At 42.0% G+C, this 16,918-nt stretch overlaps 1 protein-coding gene across 7 annotated transcripts in view; it reads left to right on the top strand.

The window, feature by feature from the left end:
• Nucleotides 1-13,441: 13,441 nt before the first annotated feature.
• LOC124720321 overlaps nt 13,442-16,918 on the top strand; it is a 33,624-nt gene continuing 30,147 nt past the window's right edge. For 2 of the 7 annotated variants that reach the window (XM_047245630.1, XM_047245626.1), the window contains exons 1-2: nt 13,442-13,570; nt 15,495-15,581. In XM_047245630.1, coding sequence (XP_047101586.1) covers nt 15,513-15,581 — 69 coding nt within the window. In that variant the 5' untranslated portion in view covers nt 13,442-13,570; nt 15,495-15,512. Of the gene's footprint in view, nt 13,571-13,606; nt 13,787-13,840; nt 13,958-15,494; nt 15,582-16,918 lie in introns of those variants that run through there. The other 5 variants (XM_047245631.1, XM_047245627.1, XM_047245628.1 and 2 more) reach the window with 4 other exon arrangements.

The raw sequence follows: 16,918 nt of genomic DNA, 5'->3' as shown, positions 1-16,918 counted from the left end.
TTATTGTCAACACATGGCTGTTGCCCAGGCCTAAATTCGGCTCATTGCTTCTCATCCCCTGTCCGCGCCCATTCTACTCACTGTTGTGTCTAACAATCAAGCGTCACAGACAGTACGTTAGCGTCAGGTTCTAAAAAGCATTACACTCATCATCAGGTACCTAGTTCAACGTAATTTGGCCTTAAAGGGAAGCAGCGAGAAGCCCTATCAAGAAAATAATGGCAGTTTTCATGGTTTGATCGAATTGACAGCAGAATTTGACCCCGTTTTGCATGGACATTATAGGTGGTAAAGGCCCAAGAAAATCATGACCATTTTCTTGGAAAAAACATTCAAAATGAACTCATAAATTTGCTTGCCAACAAAGTAAAAAACAGCATTTTTACTTCTGTAAAAGAAAGTAATTATTTTTCTGACATGCTTGATTGTACTCCTGATACATGCCACAATGAACAAATGACATTGATTGTTAGGTCTGTAAGTTTATCAGAAGACGCAGCGACTGTAGAAGAACACTTCCTCGACTTCCTGAACGTCACTTCAACAACAGGAGAAAGTTTGACTGAAACCGTTTTGTCGAAATTAGATGAACTAGGGCTCGATATTCATGATTGCAGAGGTCAAAGTTATCGAATATGAAAGGTGATCGAACTGGTGTTCAAGCCAGAATATTAAGGTGCAAACCAAGAGCATTCTATAGGCCATGTGCCAGCCACAGTCTTAATCTTGTGTTATCAGATGCGGCGGAATCTACTGCAAAGGCAGCCACATTTTCTGGTGTAATTTAAAGAATATACGTTATTTTCAGTGCATCCACTCAGAGATGGGAAATCTTACTGCGCGGGGCAACAACTTTAACAGTGAAGAATCTTTCAGATAGTCGATGTCGAAGTATGGTGTAGAGTGTCAAAGCTGTTAAAGTGCCAGACGAGAGAAGTCAGAGGCGCCCTTCTTGAGGTCAGCAACAGCGCTGTTGAATCGAAAACAAAGAGCGGAGCTCACTCGCTTGCTGTGGACGATTTGAAAAGCTTCGAGTTTATTGTAGGCGTTGTCGTATAGTACGGCCTTCTCTTTGCCATTAGCGCAGCAATTAAGGCAGTTCAAGCAGCAAACGTTGACGTGAAAGTGGTAACTAAATCCGTTGAAAGTCTAGTTACGTTTATTGAGAATTTCTGCGGAGGACGTTTCGTTAATATGCAATTAACAGCGAAAGAGATACGTGAAAGTTCACAGACTTATGCAAAATTTGGAGAAAGGAGATCTGCCGAGAAGGCGAAGCAATTTGGTTATGGTGAGGACATGGTTTGCATAGCTCAACCTTCAGAGGAGAAATATACAATCGATTTTCTCTAGTCTGTCGTTGAGACAGTGTTAAAAATTTTGAAAGAAAGGTTTGGCCAACTGGCTAAAAATGGTTCAAATGGCTCTGAGTACTATAGGACTCAACTGCTGAGGTCATAAGTCCCCTAGAACTTAGAACTACTTAAACCTAACTAACCTAAGGACAACACATACATCCATGCCCGAGGCAGGATTTGAACCTCCGACCGTAGCGGTCGCGCGGTTCCAGACTGTAGCGCCAGAACCGCTCGGCCACCAGCGGCCGGCCAACTGGCTAAGTATTCCGAAATATTCGGCTTTTTTTTCCTCCAGACAGTTTAAAAATGCGTACAGGACGAAGAACTGAAAATGCTATCTAAAAACCTTGGGAAAAAGCTAAGTTTAAACACAAGTTGTGAATGTCCGAAAGACATTCTTGCACCATATTTCTTGTCAGACATTAATGTGCTCAGACAAACGGTGCCTGGTGACGTGGAAGCTCCTACGTTAATACTGAAGTACTCTAGTGACGCTGCATACCCGTTTCCCAGCATTTACATCGGCCACAGAATTTTGCAGGCGTGCCAGTAACTGTCGCCGTAGTTCCACAATTAAGTTCTGAACATATTATGCATGAACGTGCTCTTCAAAAAGCGTGGAAAAAAGTTCTGTGTAAAGTGTGAATACCATTAATGTTTATAACCTACAACTCATTTAATATCTTGTAAACACAGAGCACAGTGGAGTGATGAAATCATTGAAGCGTATATCTCAAACAAAATTTGTGAAGCTTATCTGATCCTGTAGTAACAGTTCAGATGGTTCAAATGGCTGTGAGCACCATGGGACTTAACATCTGAGGTTAGAACTACTTAAACCTAACTAACCTAACTGTTGTGTTGGCAGAAGAGCCAGCACCGTGTTACTAGACGAGGCCGAAATGCACGCGTTTTAGCTCACGCAGGCTGGCGTGAGGAGGGAAAGACTATACTGACGTGAGGTCTGGAACATGACAAGGAATGAGAATTCAGAAAGTGGGCGACATTAGTTTGATACTTAATTTTAACCCGTTAATGATGAACGTCGCTCTTGACGGTACATGATTCACAATATTATCTGTTCTTATAGTAACTCAATATGGCGCCTTGCTAGGACGTAGCAAATGACGTAGCTGAAGGCTATGCTAAACTGTCGTCTGTGCAAATGAGAACGTATGTAGACGGTGAACCATCGCTAGCAAAGTCGGTTGTACAACTGGGGCGAGTGCTAGGGAGTCTCTCTAGACCGGCCGTGTGGCGGCGATCGGTCTGCAATCACTGACAGTGGCGACACGCGGGTGCGACGTATACTAACGGACCGCAGCCGATTTTAAGGCTATCACCTAGCAAGTGTAGTGTCTGCCGGTGACACCACACTAAGGACATCACACACATCCACTCCCGAGGCAGGATTCGAACCTGCGACCGTACCGGTCGGCGCAGTAACCGTTTGGTGATGCATTGGTACTACGTTAATGACGGAAGTTAGAATTCTTTTGAACGTCACGGAGGTTTGTGACCTGTGTTGGAGGAGGGGCTGAGAGGTAGGGGGGGAGGGTGTGGGAGAGCCCCTCGCAGAACTTGGGCACACGTCCCCACGCCGGCTGAGCCCTTCTCACCCACTGCTGGCTCTGGAATTTTCTGTAAGCAGGCTTTCACGCAAACACTACTTTGTCTATTCGCATTACCCTTCTCTGTACACGTTCAATATTCCCTGTTATTTCTTTTTATAATGGGTCCCACGCACCCGAGCGATAGTCTAGGATGGACCACACGAGTGTTCCGTAAGCTGTCTCCCTTGTAGACTCACCGCATTCATCCAGTGTCTCGTCCACTCTGCCATCTAGTTTACCTACAACTGAGACTATGTGATACCTCCATTTTATATCACCTCAGTGTGCCACACCCATGTCTTTGTATTGGTTGACTGATTCCAAAAGTGACTCACTAATATTACAACAACCACAGAATACACGTTTCTGCGAGTTTTTAAGTGCACAATTTTGTACGTAATTTCTCTGCCAAACAGACTGAAGTGGATGGCAGGGTGTTCGTCTAGCCACCATCACAAGATTTTACATTTCTTCCCGCTTACAGCAATTTCTCAAAGCCTCCTTTACTTTGAAATCATGTGAAAATATGAATAAATATTTGTACAGCTTCTATCAGACACTCCTTCGTTATCTATAATGTATCATCTCCACAAACTGTAACCTTACTGTTAACATTGCCTCCAAGGTCAGTAGCATACGACGTGGACAGCAGTGCATGCAACACACATCCCTGAGGCGTGTCTCAAGCTACTCCCACACCTGTTGGTAAGTCTCCTTCCGAGATAACATGCTGCGTCCTCCAGATACCTAGACAGATAGACAGGCAGATGGACAGAGACGGGGAAAGTGGGGGGAGGGAGGGAGAGAGGCAGAGCTGGAGACAGAAGCGCCTCATTTGCGTGCAGGGGGCGGCCCCCGCCTCTCCACAATGAGGTTCAAATGGCTCTGAGCACTATGGGACTTAACTGCTAAGGTCATCAGTCCCCTAGAACTACTTAAACCTAACTAACCTATGGACGTCACTCACATCCATGCCCGAGGCAGGATTCGAACCTGCGACCGTAGCGGTCACGCGGTTCAAGACTGTAGCGTCTTTAACCGCTTGGCCACCCCGGCCGGCGCGGAATGAGGACTCAGACAGCTGGTTGCCCACTTTTTTGTCAGAGTCTTTTAAACACGAACATATTTGCCTTTATTGTGCTCCAACAGGAGCATTTTTCAGCTGATTATTATGTAGTTCATTTTATAAAGATGAAATTCCAACTAGATGAACTTTGGTGGAGTCATCTGTATTAAGCAACGAATTTTATCATATGTAGACATCAAGAACAACACTCTAGTTATCGAGACTTTAAACGCCTCATCGAACCATAGGAAAATATTCTGTAATTTCTTTCAGATGAACACGCCCATTGTCACGTAAATCTTTATGTAACTACTAACAGAAACCCGGCGTTGCCCAGATATTTATTCATCCCAGTTTTATGTCAGTTTATCCCCTCTTCCCTCATCTCTCTTGTCCACTTAGTCCTGCCTCGTCTCTCTATCCACCTCTTCCTTCCGCCCATCCGTCTCCCTTTCCATCTCCTCCATCTGCCCCCTCTCTCACAACACATCCTCCTCCTCTCCATCCTCCTCTCCTTTTCCATCCATCTTCCCGTCTCTGTCCACCTCCTCTTCCGCTTTTTCTAACAAGACATCAAATTCACAATAACACCCCTTATTACAGTGTTCCATTAGTCATTCACCACCTTCCCCCTTTCTCTGTTTACCTGCTGCTCCCTCTCTCTTTTAATCTGCTTCTCTCACTTCTCTGGATACACCTCCTCCCCCCTCCCCGCCCCCATCACGTTCTCCTCACTCCGTATATCTCCTCCTCCGCCTGTCATGCCATCTCCTCTTTCCCTGTCTATGAAAAAATACGTATATCTGCCAACTTTCATGCTGCCTGACGAAACGATGTTGAATTTATTTAAAGGTAGGCCAACCCTCCGCCATCCAGCATACGTTGGCTTTTATAAATGCCTTCACCACGAAAACATACTTACATGAGCCAACTCCCAAGCTGATCAGTCAAACGGTTTGTAATTACGTTGTAAGGTACCCTCCATCCACCATACACCGTATGAAATTTCACGTAGACGGTGAGGTTCCCCTTGTTTTGAAGATCAAATGTACAAAATTTCATCAAGATCGGAGCAACACTGTGGTTTTTGTTGAAATCCGTAAGTAAAGTACCCTCCACCATGCACTGAACGAAGTTTTATGTAGACAGTGACCTTCCTCTTGGTTTGGGAAATAGGGATTCATTTTTATACGCCCCGCTCGCTCTATGCCGACTTAGTCGCGAAACATAAATAATAGATTCGAACAACAGAAATCATGTAATGAATTCTGTCGTATAAGGGGCAACATAGCTATTAAATAATAGCAACGAGATTACGAGAGCAGTCACTTTTAGTGTTACGTAAAATAACGTCATACGTTGTAAATCATCACGACACAATATGAAGATGATAAGCAATGTGGGACTTCCTTCCGTTTGCGTTTGAAACTCTCGGAGAACTCATGTGTGGTGAGGAGGGTGGGAGGGGAAACCAAGGGGAGCCTCAATTTGTTTTGCCGGCCCGGGCCTCTGACAGGTTTAGTGCGAAACTGCTCCTAGGAAACCCCACGGTAGGAAACCCTACGACACCGCCTGTACGACGCCTGCAGCTCGTGGTGTAGTAGCTGACGTTGCTACGTCTGGATCACGGACCCCCGGGTTCGATTCCAGGTCGGCTTGGTGATTTTCTCTGCCCGGGGACTGGGTGTTTGTGTTCTCCTCATCATTCGTGAAAGTGGATAGACTGGACTGTGTACAGATTGGGAATGTGTACGGGCGCTGATGGCCGTGCAGTTGAGCGCCCCCCAAACCAAACATCATCATCATATCTGTGCGACACGCGGGACGAAGAGTATAAAAACAAAGACAACAAGAGAGAGTCGCGGCGAGCAGTTACTGCAGCAGTTTTGGCAGAAAGGGGGATGGTCTAGATGACAAGCAGAAATCAGATCTTGGCGAGTACTAACAGTAAAATGTTTTTTTAGTATCTATAAACAGTGTACAGATTCACGAATAAAATGCCAACAAGTGAATTGCCACACTAATAAAACTACGTCTTTGTTCGAGGATGTTACCGCAACGATCTTGCAGCGGTACATGTCGAAGCCATGATACAGAAGTAATCAGCAAAACGATCTCTGATACTTTTCCCATTATTATTTCCTTTTGTCTCACGTGCAGGAATACTTTCCATACTGCACGTCAGTGTGTCACTAAAACCGTAGCCATCATGTTTGTGAATTGCGCAACATGCTTGAATGACAGTATCTGCCACATTCGCATTAACTTCGGTTGGACGACGAAAAATTCTCCATTTATTAACTAGAGTCCCAAATGCACGTCCTACATGACGACGTCACCGTGACATCCTCCAACTGAAGACTTTTTGTTTGTTAGTCAGGTTTTTTGTGGGATATGGTCTCATTAAGTTGTTACTCATTGTGAGAACCTCATAAGCTACCAACACGTCACGTATTTTCGGCCACAACGATCACTGAGAAGTGGTGAAGCAGCTGGCAAATTCAAAGTTTGATTCTAATTTTTTTTAGCTAATGCAATAGCTTTGAATATGTTAGAGTCTCCTTGATAACCAAATGACCCAGCGTTTATGAATCTGATACTATAATTGCTGTCTGATATGGCCGTCAGTACAACAGAAAAGTACTTCTTGTAATTGTAATAATCGCGGCCTGATCTGCACGGTTTAACGATTGTGACGTGTTGTCCGTCTATGGATCCCGTACAGTGAGGGAAGTTTGCTGTCTTCTCATGTTGGTCGCTAATATTCTTCCAGTCTTCTGTGGTGAGTTGTTTCAGGTATTCCTCTTTTAACATCTGCCAAATGATCGTGCATGTGTGCCTAATAATGCCAGCAACTGTAAATCGGCCGAGCAGAAATTTAAAATGTAGAGAACGCTTCGAATTCCCATGCCCTAGGTACCTGTAAAATTTGACTTGATGCATTTAAATGGTTGGCGAAAGCCTGCGGATTTTCTTTTTACTAATTTTTTGCGCTTTGATTTTCGGGAAATCAGTCCCATTTTAAAGTGTGTTTTCTGTGCGCTATTGCCATTTATTTGTGATGATTTACATGTGTGATGTGCTAAGTAATTTGTTGTCTTTACTGTAATGCATGAAAGCCAATGAAATTTTTAATTAATGATCGATCTGAATATAAAGACCAATTAAAAATGGCACTTTTTTTATACGTTACAGTAAGGACAACAGAACAATGGAGCACTTCACACATGCGAAACATCACGAATAACTGGCGTATCACAGAGAAAAAGCAACTGAAAATAAGAACCGTTCCCCGAAACACGTTGTGGACAATATAAATAATAAGAACATTGTGTTTCATGAAAGGGCGTAAGGGAGAATTACACATTATTGACGTTGGATGTACAACTCCACTGGTTGAGCTGTAGTAGCTCGTTCAGTTAACATACGAGGTGTACAACCTAGCTTCCGCCGTTTGCCGATAGGTGGCGGGCGACAACGGTAAGTAGCGGTCGAAAGAAACAGATCGCAGACGACAGGCAGTTAGCTCTGTCGACATAACCTCATTCAAACATTGGTCGATTTGTGTCTGCATCATAAAGTTGTTCTTGATTGAAAATGTCAGTTTACGAGCCTAATCCTCGTCATTTGTGGGAGGTGTTACTGTTTGTTCCAATATGAAGGAAACAGCGGCTGAGTCTCATCTAATGCTCTCAAGTACGTACGGTAAGGACGCTATTAGAGAAAGAACGGGTCGCGAGTGGTTTCAACGCCTCAAGAACGGTGATTTTTAACGTCGTAGACCGGCCTAGTGGTGGAAGAGAGAATGTTTTCGAAGATGCAGAATTGGAGGCGTTGCTGAGTGAAGACTCGCATCAGACTGAAGAAGAACTGGCACGATTAGTGGGAGTGACACAGCAAGCCGTTTCAAGCGTCTCATGGTTATGGGCACGATTCAGAAAGAAGGAACTTGAGTCCCGTATGAGCTGAAACCGAGAGACGTTGAAAGGCGTTTGTGTGTTGGTGAACAGTTGCGTCAGAGGCAAAAACGGAAGGGATTTCTGCATCGCATTGTGACCGGGGACGAAAAATGAGTTCATTACGTTAACCCTAAACGCAAACAATCATGGGCATATCCCGGCCATGCTTCCACGACGACGGCCAAACCGAATATTCACGGCTCCAAGATCATGCCCTGCATTTGGTGGCACCAGCTCGGCGTCGTGTACTGTGAGGTTTTAAAACCAAGTGAAACAATGACAGGTGCTCGATATCGAACGCAATCAATGTGTTTGAGCAGAGCATTAAAAGACAAACGGCCGGAATACAGCGAGAGGCGCGATAAGGTGATTTTGCAGCAGGACAACGCTCGACCCCACGTTGCAAAAGAAGTGAAAACGTACTTGGAAACGTTAAAATGGGAAGTCCTACCCCAGCCGCCGTGTTCTCCAGACATTGCTCCCTCTGACTATCACCTGTTTAGATCAATGGCCCATGGCCTGGCTGAGCAACACTTCCGGTCTCATGAAGAGGCCACAAATTGGATCGGTTCGTGGATCGCTTCAAAAGATGAAATATTTTCTCGACGCAGGATTCGTACACTGCCGCAAAGTGGGAGAAAGTAGTGGCCAGCGATGGAAAAAAGTTTGAATGATAGATGTGTAACCAATTTGTTTCATGAAAGCTTCAAACGTTGGGTAAAAAACGGCGGAAGCCAAGTAGTACACCTTTTAATATTCGTTAAATTGTATAAAAAACGTTATTTTTTCACAGCTTGTGGGAATAAGAACACCATTGCAGGTGATCTGATTACAGTGATAACTCAGTCTCCATCTGGAGGAAGTACGCTCGTAAGGCGGCCGCTCAGACTGTCTCCCAAATCCTTTATACGTATAAGGAACAGCAAATGGCCTATAACACTACCTTGGGGAACGCCAGAAATCACTTCTGATTTACTCAATGACTTTCCGTCAATTACTACGAACTGTGACCTCTCTGACAGGAAATCACGAATCCAGTCACATTACTAAGACGATATTCCATAAGCACGCAGTGTCAAAAGCCTTCTGGAAATCCAGAAATACGATATCAATTTGAAATCCCTTGTCAATAGCACTCAGCACTTCATGCGAGTAAAGAGCTAGTTGTGTTTTAATATTACTAAGAACTGCAAATAAAATGTGTCAAAAAAAGGGAAAATCCAGGAATGACAAGTTCGAAACACTAGACAGCTGTATCATTCAGTTTTCGACCCCAATATGGATGCGTTGGAACCTGTGGCATGGGGAATGGTGGAGGGAGGGGCGGGAGGGGGGAGGGAGATTAGCACCCACCAAGGGCGCTCGTAGAGAGGGGGCTCAAAAGCTGACCGCCAAACATTAATACAAACAAGACTGTTTCACCTTGCAGTACTACACCCATGCGCAATCTTCCTGAACTGGGGAACAGTTAATAATTAAATATTAATGAAATGCAGTTGCAAATTGCGAATGCGATTGTACAATTACAGTCTTCTTCGTCTGCTTCGTTGCATCCACATTCGTCTCGTCCTGCAGCGTCACTTTCGTCGTCACAAAAGAGTCAGTCGAGAATCTACTCGTACGGCAATTTTTTCACAGCCATTTGCAGCAAAACTGTTTGATAAAATAAAGAAAAGCTCTATTATTCACCCCTTGGACTTGTGTAGTTTATAATTATTAAAAGTTCCTCATCTTTCCACTTTGCACTTTTCTTCCTTGCGTCCATATGTTTTTAAATTTCAAATTCATTCCTATTGAGTTCTTGGGTATGAAGTTATGTGCTCTGATTTTCTTCTTGTATATTGCACAAGTACTTGTCAGTAGGTCAATACCGATTTCCTGTAAAATCACTTCGGGTGTCTACCAGGCAACGTATTTTAGACAGTCGGATTCTATTGACGATGTGGAGGATTTTCTTGATCAGGCGAGAGTCGTCCACTCTTGCTATATGACCGTAGAATTCCATGCGCCTTTTCCGTGCAAGTGAGGTGAACCACTCCGTCAGCGAATATAGTTCTTCGGAGCGTTTGCGCTCCCAGATATCATTTGAATTTTTGTCTAAATATTTTCTGTTTTGCCGTTTTATTTTCTCCGTGTCTTTGACATCGGTAGGCGTCTCCGTCGCGTGGAGCTCTTCTGTGAGGCGACTGTGTAAATGCGACCTCCCACTCCTTTTTCCGCCATGATGAATCTCGAGCTGTGACGTCACCTGGCAGCTACTGCAGTTTGTTTACAACGGTGTCTCTCAGTGTTTCTATCGAAGGCGTGCATGCGAGTTCGTGTTACACGTTAGTTTGTGTGTAATTCTTGTCCTGCCGAGTGTTCAGCTGGAAAGGAATTGTTCCGTGAGTCTTGTAGCTTCGTTCTTGGAATTATGTCTACAAATACGTCGTATTGTGCAATTGCTGAATGTAGTAATAGTGGACGTAAGACTGAAGGCGTAATTTATCATCGTTTCCCAAAAAATGTTGAACTACAGCGTAAGTGGATTGCTCGTTGTAAACGAGAGGACAAAATTAATGTTAATAGTGCAAGAGTTTGTTCTGAACATTTTTGTGAAAGCGATTACAAACGAGACTTGCAGAATGAATTGTTAGGTCTACCTACACGGAAACTGCTACAGGATAATGCTGTTCCGTCTCTAAAAATACCAAACTGGCACGGAAATGTATTCGAAGTTCCAGGTCCCAGCACCGCGAATGTTACCGGTAGTGTTCTAACAGAGAGAGAACGTCGCTGTGACACTAGAACAGTAAAAAACAGAGCTCTCTCAACGTTGAAAACTTTATCTCCCAAGAAAAGTAAGCTGGACAAATCCAGCAACACAGACGTTTTTACTGATCCGCTAATTTCATTTAAAGACCAGGAAATTCAAGCACTGAAGAAAGAATTGGTTAGTTTGAAGATTAAAAATGTTCGACTGGAACAAAGAATTAAGTCCATGAAAGAAGTTATAAAGCAAGCTACATCTGTAAAACCTAATGTGTCTCACACTAAGAAGCACAAATGTGTATGCTCGGATGTGAGAAGTACACTTTCTCAGTGTTTCACACCAGGACAAATTCGTTGTCTGTTAAAGAAGAGGAAGCAAGTAAAGTGGTGCTCAGAGGATATTGCAAATGCTCTCACATTGAGAGCTTTGTCTCCTAAAGCATATGCCTACCTGAGGAGGAAGAATTATCCTTTTCCCTGCAGGTCAACACTCCAGATATGGACGAAACAGTTCAAGTGCCGACCAGGTATTTTGAAACCAGTTTTGGAGTTAATTAAAAGTAGGTCAGAAATGTTCACATCATTAGAGGCGATTGGTGTCCTAAGCTTCGACGAGATGAGCATTGACGGTCGTGTGACTTATGATTCGTCCGACGATGTAGTACTCGGACCACACAACAATGTCCAAGTTGTCATGGTTCGCAGCTTGTTTTCAAAATGGAAGCAGCCAGTGTATTATGACTTTGATGTTGCAATGTCTAGCGATTTGTTGCAGAATGTCATAAAAGAAGTTGAAACAGCAGGAATCCGTATTGTAGCTGTTACGTGTGACATGGGACCAAAAAATATGAATGTGTGGAAGCAACTTGGTGTGTCTACATCCAAGACATTCTTTTCAAACCCTGTTGATCACAGCAGAAAAGTTTGGGTTATTTTTGATGTTCCACATTTGCTTAAGTTATTAAGAAATCATTTTCTTGATGACGGAATCACTTTGCCTGATGGTACTGTGATTACAAAAATGGTTATAGAAGATCTTCTTCGACAACAGAAAGGCGACCTTTCGATCAATCACCACATATCGGAGGTTCATCTCAACGTTAGTGGACGTGATCGTCAGAATGTCCGAAGGGCTGCACAGATATTTTCACGTCGCACTGCCCAAGCTGTGAGATACGTTCTGCAGAAAAATCGCGAAGGAAGCTTCATTGAGCTCGTGAACGATGTTTTCGATGTGCTGAATTCGAGATACCCTCAAGATGAGAAAGCTCCCCTTAGAAGTGGTTACGGGTTTCATATCAGAAGTCAGGAAAACACTCTAAAAAGATTTCTTGAAATGTGCTCTAGTATGCGAGTAGGAAAAAGAAACAGTCTTCTCCCATTTCAGAAGGGATTCATTGTATCAATAAATTCACTTTTTGGATTGTACAATGATATGAAAAATTCCGGAGCTACTTATATATTGACAGCCAGACTTAATCAAGATTGTCTGGAAAATTTCTTTTCCAGAATCCGTGGCCTTGGTGTCTTCTACAACAACCCCACTCCTTTTGAGGTGAAAAACAGAATTCGTTTATTGATACTGACTGGAAGTGCAAGTGAAATACCTTTGTCTTCAGGTGCTTCGACTTCAGAGGACAGAAATGAGAATTCTGTTTCTGAAAACTACCCGACACCAGCTGATGAAACTGAGGAAGATTTTGCACGTTTTCTCTCGAGTGAATTATGTATAAGAGTAACTGATAAATCATTTGACGTCGCTACAGATGACGAAAACTTGCTCTTACATTTCGAGCTCAGTGATTCAGTGTGTACCAGTGAAGACGTGAATGAGGATGCTCTAAAATATCTAGCAGGATATATAGCATTCAAGTGCAAAAACGTTGACAGTTCTTTGGGAAATACAGCAGGGCAGTGTGTTGTTGATACAGAACTAAGTCTGAAGGAAGACTGGATTACCATTATTTCAAAAGGGGGCCTCATTTCTCCCTCTACTGACTGGTTTGCTAAAATACGTGAGTTAGAAATTATATTTGCTGCTTTTCATGGATCAAATATTTCTCATTGTAATAGAGTGATGGCAACCTTAGCAGGTCATATAAGTGCGAAATTTCCCGAACTTAATAGCAAAATAGTTGAGTTATATGTCAGAACAAGAACTTTTATACCGATTAGACATTTAAACAAAAGAGCCAAAATTGATGCAATGAAACGGAATTCGGCAAGGAAGAATCGGCTCTGGTCAGCGTCGCCTTCAGCATCTTCGACGTAGCTTCTGCATCAGCTTTGTAAGGTAAGTTCGACGATTACTATCTTTTTATTTACAAAAACATGTGTAAAATCGGCAGTACCCAACTGTAAAACATTTACCATAGTCAGATGCCTAAAACACGAGCATGAATGCGGATGCGAACATCGGCCACTAGTTTTGCGTGGCGATATATCATCATTGCTACTAATATTTAACGCGTTTCTTTCGGAAACCTTGTATATAATATTAACATGAAGTGTGTTCAACCCTGTGAGCGCGAAACTTTACGTTATATGAGAAGAGAAGAGACGTGAAAACAGTTATTTTGCAATCACTCATATTCTACAAACGGAGACTGCTGCCGTCTGGCTGCCAGGTGACGTAACAAGTCGCTGACCAATGACAGCGCACTAAGCCAATCTGGCATACCTTTTTTATTCTATGTTCCTTGCTGTAGAGTTTAGTAGTTCATTGTCATGCGGTTGTACGGTATTCTATTGCGTTTTCTGTGTAATATGTAAGTGATTTGATGGTGGAGACAGGAAATCACGGAAAGACGCATATTGAGTGTGGTACTAAGTCAATACTTAATTATCATTACAGCTAACTGCCTCGAATGAAGTAGTTTGCCAATGCCTTGTAACGATGCTATAGTAACTGTTCGTACAGTTATTACAACGGTTTAATTTCATTTATTGGGCACATTTGAACGATAAGTTTGTTCCACATTTAATTCTTGTATCATCTTTGGCGCCTCTGGTTATGGTTTGAGATAGCCTTAGAATTTCGTAAGCGATTATTTCAGGTTATGTGTATCAGAACCAAACACTTGTTATTTTCAGTGAGCTTGTGTTTCCGCATAGCGAGCAGGAGGTGACTAGTGCTTAGACAAACATATTAGTGCACATTACGTACGTGTTCTGTTCGGCAATTATGAAAAATACCAGATCGACGTGTGGGTATGTAATATGCTTGCAGTTTTCTTTCTGTCCGATGAAATTGCTAAATGTTTCCCGTGATTTAGCTAAAGAACCACCAGAAATTTTGATGTGTTGTCTGTAATTACCGGCAAAGTGTCTATATGTGGTGGTTGGAGAAAGTGCAGGTCAATGTGAAATACTCGGTGATTGACGAATAAAGGCCCTCACGAAGTTCACACGTCCGCTGCATTCATATTGTTATATTTACTTGTGCATGCGAAGTTCGGTAACAATATTTGTGAAGGAAGGAATAGGGACAGTAAGAGTTCACTGTAATCTGATCTGTAGTTCGCCCGGGTTGTAGCGCAAACAGTTGTACTGACGATACATCAGATTCGTTAGCACACGTTAATGCAGAGTATCAGGGATTGGTTATGTTGGTATGAAAGAGAATGCTGTACAGGGAATTCATTGTGTTGCGTTTTCCATGGGTTATCAATGTGCCTATGTGCTCCATAGTTTAGTAAATAGTGTTAACTGCTGTTTGTAGTAATGTGCACGTTTGTCTATGGAAGGATATGGGAAATGTAATTGACTCTGTAAGGCCTAATGGGTATGTGTAATTGCCATCGACAAAAGCATCACAAAACCACAGAACATTGTCATGGGTACGCTTATGAGAAAGTAATTTCACTAAGTCTTGTTAGAGGAATGTAATCGGTGTTAAATCTTGACAGTCAAGAATCACTTATTTTTCCATGCAACGTGCAGGCAGCAGTGTGTGTTTTTTAGTGACTGGGTAAAGATTGCAGCATTGCTCTATATTGAGTTGATAACGTTGAATATAGATGACTGTATAAGGAAACAGTTGTTAAAAATACATACTAAACTGACTGAAAAAAAGAAAGTTCTGTCTGTATGGGTGGATTTTCATGTTCTGCTTTTCTGAATACCATGAACAAATATGGGTTTATAGATTGATTGAAAGTGCAGCCAGTATGATTGAGAAATAATTCTTTTCTGTCCTTGCATACGTTGCTAAGAACATAATTATAAACCTCTTACATTATTCTATATATTAAGGAATTTGCATGATACATTGACAGGCTTAGATTTACCTCGAGACACATTTTAATCTTTTATTCTTCATATGTAAAATTGTCTACAGTATATAGATTTGTCTGGTAAATTCACTTTATCTTAGTTGCTTCACATGAGACTTTGAAATTTACGTGGAAAAAGCAAGATAGGTCAGCTACCATATTCAGAATGGGATTGTATACCACAAGCAAATGCTACCAAGTAACAGCAGTAACTGTAAGTCATTTTTTTCCATTGTGTGTGGTTTTTGTTTTCTGTCAAATTGAGTTATGTTTTCCATTAATGACAGTGAGGCTTCAGAGTCTTTATAACTAGCAAGTTGTAAATCAGTTCTTTTTATCAGGTTCTTTGTTCCTCAGCCAGTTTTAAATTTTTAATATGCATTGACTCGTTTGCTGCAGCCAGAAAATGCTGCCTGTGCACTGTTGAATAGTAACAATTTAAACAATATCACTTTTGCTTTCTTGTTTTTCAGTGGATTAGGAGAGCACTCATGGACTCCAAGGGAACTAGTTGGCTGAAAAAAGGGAAGAATGAAGTATATGCTGAACCAGGCTCCTTGGTAAATAGCTTCTTGTATTTTTTACCATTGTTTCATTAATTTCTCTGTGCAATGTGGTGTGTAAACAAGTAGATTACCTTCCCTGTTGTTTGTCAGATGAAATATTTGGTACTGGCTGTTGGTTTTGATTCTTGACCAAATGAAGTTGTGACTCTTGGCTGTGCAACATATTTGCAATGGATTGGTATCTTGTAGTATATAATGCTGCTATCCAATATTTAATTTGTTTTAAAATTTCTGTAGCTTATTGTTAGTGTGATGTTGGCATGCCAGTAGTTAATGATTACAGGTTTGTTGTCTGCTAGGAACTTGTCACATGTTCTTGAACTATTGTGGTGTTTGCAATCACTTGTTACAAATTAATTTTCTACTTTGAGATTTAGTTTGGTGTGTTGTTAATGTCTAGATTTGTTCCTTTCTTAGAAAGTGGTATCATTAATGGATATGATAAAGTAATATATGAGTAGGACTTTACTTGCTAGAGTGCAGGTGATTCAGCTGCTACTGTAGATCAGTTGTACGGCTTGCTGGATGAATTGATCAGATGCTCTATTTGTAGTCAGTTTTTAGGTTGACCATAGTTGCTTTCACAGACAAGAGGGATATATATATATAATGTGGATTTATTGCAGACAATATTTGGCAGTCTATTTGTCATGGTGCCTGATGGAGAAATCTAAACTCATGACCTACAATATTGTTTTCCTGGTGTATTATTTTTGCTATTGCTCATCTAATTGGTTTTATGCACTCAATGTTCTTGTTAGCAATATTACTGTTCTTGATCAGTTTTTGATTTGGGGGTAGGTATTTAGAATCTATTAAATATAGGGAAGTGGTAGGTGACAAATAGCTGTTGTTGAAATCCTTTGAGGAGCTTAAATACTATTAAATGAATGAGCAGTTGGTAGTGTAATTTACAACCCTAAAAAGGAAATGGTGGTAATGCTGATACTAAGAGTAAAGGAGTGGGAAATACGGAAGCGTCCGATCCCGCCCGTCTGCTTTGACCCATTACGTCACAAATATGGCGGAAACAAAAACAAACACACACACTTTCCACAAGAAGCCTAATGACACTAACGGGACAAGCGCGGGAAATGGGGTGTTTTGGGTGGGGGCAAACTAAATATAAACAAATTTAGACGCCTTGCGTAGCTACAACGTGTAAGTGAAGACAGCCATGCATGAATACCCACCCACCTCCCCAGGGGTCGTAATCCCTGCAACCCATAGAAGATAAAGATGCTTCAGTAGCTGATTAGTGTTTTTTGTCTTTTTTTAAAAAAATCTCATGAAATAGAACGAACAGATCAGAAAGATAAATATAATAAAGT

The sequence above is a fragment of the Schistocerca piceifrons genome, chromosome 11 (genome assembly GCF_021461385.2).
Source record: "Schistocerca piceifrons isolate TAMUIC-IGC-003096 chromosome 11, iqSchPice1.1, whole genome shotgun sequence".
Classification (NCBI taxonomy): Eukaryota; Metazoa; Arthropoda; class Insecta; order Orthoptera; family Acrididae; genus Schistocerca; species Schistocerca piceifrons.
Note: the sequence above shows the minus strand (reverse complement) of the source record. Positions and strands in the feature narration are given on the sequence as shown.